General features: G+C 47.2%; 1 protein-coding gene across 1 annotated transcript in view; it reads left to right on the top strand.

The window, feature by feature from the left end:
* Positions 1–7075, top strand: part of LOC147114648 (1-phosphatidylinositol 4,5-bisphosphate phosphodiesterase gamma-1-like) — a 326116-nt gene that overhangs the window by 253443 nt on the left and 65598 nt on the right. Inside the window, exons 20-21 of the mRNA XM_085992491.1 lie at positions 400–477; positions 4730–4833. Of these exons, the coding sequence (XP_085848617.1) occupies positions 400–477; positions 4730–4833 (182 nt within the window). The remainder of the gene's footprint in view (positions 1–399; positions 478–4729; positions 4834–7075) is intronic.

The raw sequence follows: 7075 nt of genomic DNA, 5'->3' as shown, positions 1-7075 counted from the left end.
AGTTTGTTGTGAAGTGTTTTGGGATGTCCTGTGTTCGGGAAAGATGCTATATAAATGTGAGATCTTTATTTCTTTTTCTTTAAAGTTTGTCAAACAAATTTGCACCTAATGGAGGTTGTCTCCTTTGAGGATGAAGGAATTGGCGGGCAATTCAGTAGCAGGCACCAGTCATGCGCTTGATTACAGCTGAGCTTGGATACAGGCCTGGGAGCAATTACTCTGACTGCCTCTTCAATAATGAGCAAGACTTAGAAAAGATCAAAGTGATCGAAAAAATTAAAATAATTAAACAAAAATGAATAAGAGTGTCTAGCTCAACATTCAGCGGCTGCTCTTCCTGTTGTAATGATTCGCTCATCAACTGTGTTCCTCACTGATAATTGATTACTTTCCTTCCAGGAACTGGACTATGGAGCCCTGTATGAAGTGCGGACTCCTCATTTTTATGTTGAAGCCAATAAGATGCCAACAGCAAGGGTAAGTTGTAGTTGGCTGAGCATCTTGGTCCATGGGGCTGGGTGGTACAGTAGGTTAGCACACTGTCCATTCACCTCTAGGGTCTGTGCATGGATCCAGCTCAGGCTGACAGGATGAATGTCTCCTTTCTCTGTTGGTTTGCACCAACTTAATTAAGTTCCTAGTGGACATGGGCAAAACTAGACACTAAATTGGCAGTATCACTCTGCCTACAGGGTTGCCAGTGTGGGAAATGCAAATGGCGCTGTTATTGGTGCTCTTCTGAAGCTGACCAAGGCACTTTGTTGGGGAAGAGAAGCTTTACTCTGCCTCCTGTGTTATGCAGGCAGGCACCTGGTTGCACTCCAGTCTGAGTTGGATTCCTTGCATACTACCTGGGTGCAGGCCACGGCATCTGCCTTCAGAGGACCGGGTGTCCTCACTAAGCCCCTGCCACTGGCCAAAAGAGTAGTAGTGATGGAGGCCATCTAGCTTATCACTACACCAGATCCAAGGCCCTAACACAACCTTCAAGATCAACACAAAAATGAGAAGAAAATCCAAGACTGCTAGACCATTGTTCCTAAATGAGTGTAAAGTAATAAGAACATAAGAAATACGAGCAGGAGTAGGCCATTCGGCCCCTCGAGCCTGCTCTACCATTCAATAAGGTCATGGCTGATCTGACGTTGGCCTCAACTCCACTTTCCATCCCGGCTCCCCATAACCCTTGATTCGACTGTTTTTCAAAAATCTGTCTATCTCCGCCTTAAATATATTCAATGACCCAGCCTCCACAGCTCTCTGGGGTAGAGAATTCCAATGATTCACGACCCTCTGAGAGAAGAAATTCCACCTCATCTCCGTTTTAAATGGGTGACCCCTTATTCTGAATCTATGCCCCCTAGTTCTAGATTCTCCCACGAGGGGAAACATCCTCCCTGCATCTACCCTGTCAAGCCCCCTCAGAATCTTATATGTTTCAATAAAATCACCTCTCATTCTTCTAAACTCCAATGAGTATAGGCCCAACCTGCTCAACCTTTCCTCATAAGACAACTCCTTCAACTCAGGAATCAACCTAGTGAACCTTCTCTGAACTGCCACCAATGTAAGTATATCCCTCCTTAAATAAGGAGACCAAAACTGTGCGCAGTACTCCAGGTGTGGTCTCACCAACACCCTGTACAGTTGTAGCAAGACTTCCCTACTTTTATACTCCATCCCCCTTGCAATAAATGCCAATATTCCATTTGCCTTCCTAATTACTTGCTGCACCTACATGCTAACTTTTTGTGTTTCATGTACGAGGAGACCCAGATCCCCCTGTACTGCAGCATTTTGTAGTCTCTCTCCATTTAAATAATATTTTGCTTTTTTATTCTTCCTACCAAAGTGGATAACCTCACATTTTCCCACATTATACTCCATCTGCTAAATTTTTGCTCACTCACTTGACCTATCTATATCCCTTTGCAGATTCTTTGTGTACTCCTCACAACTTGCTTTCGCACCTACCTTTGTATCGTCAGCAAATTTGGCAACAGTACACTCGGTCCTTTCATCCAAGTCATTAATATAGATTGTAAATAGTTGAGGCCCCAGCACTGATCCCTGTGGCACCATACTACAGGTAGACTATCCTTTATCCGAAAACCTCGGGACCAGCCGAATTTCGGATAAAGGAGAATTTCGGATTTCGGAAGGTGGGTCGGCGGGGGTCCGCGGGGGGGTCCGCGGGGGGTCGTGCGCACGACTTACGCTGACGCTCAGCGTAAGTCAGTCGGGGTCGGCGGGGGTCGGGGCCGGCGGGGTCCGCGGGGGGGTCGGCGGTTGTCGGGGCTGGCGGGGTCGGCGGTTGTCGGGGCCGGCGGGGTCCGCGGGGGGGTCGGCGGTTGTCGGGGCTGGTGGGGTCGGCGGTTGTCGGGGCCGGCGGGGTCCGCGGGGGGGTCGGCGGTTGTCGGGGCTGGCGGGGTCGGCGGTTGTCGGGGCCCGCGGGGGGGTCGGCGGTTGTCGGGGCTGGCAGGGTCGGCGGTTGTCGGGGCCGGCGGGGGGGTCGGCGGTTGTCGGGGCTGGCAGGGTCGGCGGTTGTCGGGGCCGGCGGGGGGGTCGGCGGTTGTCGGGGCTGGCGGGGTCGGCGGTTGTCGGGGCCGGCGGGGGGGTCGGCGGGGGGTCGTGCGCACGACTTACTCTTTATCCGAACTTCCGAAACCGGAACCCTCTAAAAACCAAAGGTTTTTTCGTTCGTACGCACGACTTACGCTGAACGAAAAAACCTTCGGTTTTTAGAGGGTTTCGGTTTTCGGAAGTCCGGATAAAGGGTAGTCTACCTGTAGTTACAGTTTGCCAACCTGAAAATGACCCATTTATTCCAACTGTCTGTTTTCTGTTAGTTAGCCAATCCTCTATTCAATCTAATATATTACCCCCAACCCCGTGAGCTCTTACCTTGTGCAGTAACCTATTATGTGGCACCTTATCAAATGCCTTCTGGAAATCCTTATCCACCCTACACGTTACATCCTCAAAGAACCCGAGTAAATTTGTCAAACACCATTTCCCTTTCATAAAACCATGTTGACTCTGCTTGATTGTATTATGATTTTCTAAATGTCCTGCTATTATTTCCTTAATAATGGACTCCAGCATTTTCCCAACGACAAATGTTAGGCTAACTGTTTCCTGCTTTCTGTCTCCCTCCTTTCTTGAATAGGGGAATTACATTTGCGGTTTTCCAATCCGCTGGGTCCTCTCCAGAATCCAGGGAATTTTGGTAGTTTACAACCAACGCATTCACTATCTCTGCAACCACTTCTTTTAAAACCCTAGGATGCAGACCATCAGATCCAGGGGACTGGTCAGCCTTTAGTCCCATTAGTTTGCCTAGTACTTTTTTTCTACTGATAATGATTGTTTTAAGTTTCTCCCTCCCTATAGCCCCTTGATTATCAATTATTATTGGGATGCTTTTAGTGTCTTCTACCTTGAAGACCAATACAAAATATTTGTTCAAAAGCCCAGAAATTCGGGTCATGGGCTTCCCGCGGGTGCAAGCCCCCGACCTGCACTTACCTTGCACGCCGGCCGTTGTGCTGTGGGCCCCCGTGGAATTGCGATCCTGGGCCTGCTCCAGCTGCCAGCGCGCAGTGCTTGCATATCCCAGGGGCGCAGTTAGTTCGATGCGTCCCCTGGGATCACGTGGGCCATGGGGAGCCAATCGGAACAGGGAATGCTCCATTCATAAGTTTGACAGGAAGAGCTGTCAAAACTTTAAAATACTACGGGCCCCAAAACATCACTAAACCTTCAAATAAATATTTTTTTAAATCACATTTTTAAAATAAACTATAAATTACATGAAATAACTATTTTAAACAATAATTTAAATTTTTGAAAAAAATAATTTTATTTTCTAACGGGGCTAAAAATAAACTTACCTTGCTTTAAAGTATTTAAAAATAATAAAACTGTGGAAAAAATGTTTTAATTTTAATTAATTCACCACTTACCTTGTAAAAAGCAAGCCTTACACCTGCTTTTTAAATGTCTAACTCCTGGAGACTTACCCTCCCGGGAAAACCTGCAAAAATAACGTAAGTTCAATGTGCACACGCAGCCTCTCCCGCACACGCGTTCGAACTCTGAACCCCTTCTTTCAGGGGAACGGAAGTGCCGGTTTCCCGCGCATGTGCAGTGCATGCAGGAAACCGACACTTCCATTGGGCCTACGGGTGAGTACCCCGTGCGTACTCACCCGTGGAGACCCGAATTTCTGGGCCATTGTCTCTGCCATTTCCCTGTTTCCCATTATTAATTCCCATGTCTCATCATCTAAGGGACCAATGTTTACTTTAGCTACTCTCTTCCTTTTTATATACCTGTAGAAGTTCTTACTGTCTGTTTTTATATTTTTTGCTAGTTTACTCTCATAATCTATCTTCTCCCCCTTTATTTTTTTTAGTCATCCTTTGCTGCTTTCTAAAAATTTCCCAATCCTCTGGCCTACCACTAATCTTTGCAACATTATATGCTTTTTCTTTCAATTTGATACCATCCTTAACTTCCTTAGTTAGCCACAAATGGCTCTTCCTTCTCGTAGAGTCTTTCTTTCTCACTGGAATAAACCTTTGCTGAGAGTTATGAAATATCTCCTTAAATGCCTGCCACTGCTTATCTACCATCTTACCCTTTAATCTATTTTTCCAGTCCAACTCTGTCTTCATACCTTTGTGATTGCCCATTTCAGTGGGACTCTATCTCTGCTCTCTTCCAGTGCACAGTTAAAGCGCTGTATGATTACAAAGCCCAGAGAGAGGATGAGCTATCCTTCTGTAAACAGGCCCTGATCCACAATGTCGACAAGCAGGACGGTGGATGGTGAGTTCGCTGAAGGAGCAAATTTTCTGTTGCAAATTGACATTTATGTCAAATTGGTTGTGCTGTTAACTGGAATTATCAAAATAATATGAGGGAGAGATGTAGAAATTTTGCAAAATAGGCAAGAAAAGATGGGAGAGTATGAAGAACAGAAATTGAGAATATGGGAAAGAGAACAAGCCAAGCTATCGGAATAAGCAAAGGAGAATCAAGGAGAATAGAGGTTGGGAGAGTGGGAGATTGGGATCTGGGAAAAGAGAGGCTAGGAGCTGGGAGAGGGAGAGTCTAAGTGCTGCCATTGTGGAAGACGGAGAATTGGGAGAACGAGAAACTGAGAGCCGCCAGTGTGAGAGGCTGAGAGTTGGATGTGTGTTTGAGACCTGGAAAATCGGCAGCTGAGTGCTAGGAGCAAAAGCTGAGAGCTGGGAGTGTGAGAGGCAGAAAGCTGGGAGTGTGTGAGGCAGCGAGCTGGGAGTGTGAGAAGCTGATACGTAGCTGGGAGTGTGAGAGGTGGAGAGCTCAGAGCATTACTGAGAATTGGGAATACAAGAAGCTAATAGTTAGGAGTTTGTGTGAGAGGCTGGAAGCTGGGAGTATACTGTCATATACCAAGTATGGTGTATATTGGGTATGTGCTACAGAGTCAGATTTTACACAGATCGTGAGGAAAATGAGAATTAATAGAAATTAAAGGTTGGACTTCACTGTCATAACATGAGAAAACATGGAATAAGACTTTTCACTTATGTTGAATGTGTTCTAACTGCATGGCCCCTATCCCATTTGTTTAGTCTCCTAAATAAATGTCTCAACTATTTCCTTCAAAGAAAAACACCTAGGCCTAGAAATTCACTATGGCCCCGCCAGCTGGCTAGCGCCCAAAAGTTAGCGCTGGGCGGGAAGCCTATAGCGATCGTCAGATATTCATTGTTAGCGCCCCAATTTGGAAACAGGCGCTATACCAGGGTGTGCCTGCCTCCGCTTGGGGCGCTGACACTGAATATCAGCGCTCTTGGCGCCGCTGCGCCAGCCGCTGCGGAGCGGCAGGCTGCGGTACTGCAGGCCTCCTCCTTCTCTTAAGGGGGAGCTGCCTGCAACGGGGAGATCGCCGCTGGATAGTGCCGACAAATGAGCCCGGCACCACGGAGAAGTGCCGGGCTCGCGGAAAGCAGCCGGCAATGCCGCGGGGGGGGATGGAGGAGGCCGGGGAAGGAGGTGCGGGCAGGCGGCCGCCGAAAAAGCGGCCGGCTGCACCTTCCACTTTAAAGCGCCCCACTAAGGCAGCAGGACGGCCCCGTTTTCTGGTCGCTGTTTGCGGCCACTTCGGAGGAGGCGGCCGCAACTAAATATGGGGATCGGGACGGTTTCGGGGTGGAACCGGGGCACTGCGCACACCGATGACGTCATTGGTGCCGGCGCAGCGCTAACGGCTACCGCCGCCAATACCGCTGCGCTGAATATCTGCGCAAACTCATTTCTGGCGCAAAATCACTCTTTAGGCGTTAACTGGGCGCAAAGCTGGCAGCGCCTTAATGAATTTCTAGGCCCTAATCTCACAGCCCACATTATTGCCTTGTACTGGTTACCTCCCATAGATTTTATATTTATAGTTCCAGGATGAAGCTATCATCATGTTCTATGGAGTATTTGATCATTTCCATTTGGCCTCCTCCTGAGGTCCCCACCATCACAGAAACCAGTCTTCAGCCAATTCAATTCACTCCATGTGGATATTATGTAACGAGAAAGGATTAATTAGCAATCTTGTTGTACGAGGCCCCTTGGGTCGGAGCGATCATAATATGATCGAATTCTTCATTAAGATGGAGAATTAAGTAGTCGACTCAGAGACTAGGGTCCTAAATTTAAATAAAGGAAACTACGATGGTCTGAGGCGCGAGTTGGGTAAGATTGATTGGGGAATGTCACTCAAAGAGTTGAAGATGGATAGGCAATGGCAAACATTCAAAGATCGCATGGATGAACTACAGAATTTGTTCATCCCAGTTTGGCATAAAAATAAAACAAAAAAGGTGACTCAACCGTGGCTAACAAGGGAAATTAGGGATAGCATAAGATCCAAGGAGAGGATATATAAATTGGCCAGAAAAAGCAGTAAACCTGAGGATTGGGAGCAGTTTAGGATTCAACAAAGGAGGACAAAGGGATTAATTAAGAAAGGGAAAATAGAATATGAGAGTAAGCTTTCAGGGAACATAAAAACTGACTGTAAAAGCTTTTA

Source organism: Somniosus microcephalus, chromosome 7, assembly GCF_052327205.1.
Source record: "Somniosus microcephalus isolate GS21.2 chromosome 7, FLI_Smic_1.0, whole genome shotgun sequence".
NCBI lineage: Eukaryota > Metazoa > Chordata > Chondrichthyes > Squaliformes > Somniosidae > Somniosus > Somniosus microcephalus.
The sequence above is the reverse complement of the archived record's forward strand: the minus strand, read 5'-3'. Positions and strand labels throughout refer to the sequence as shown.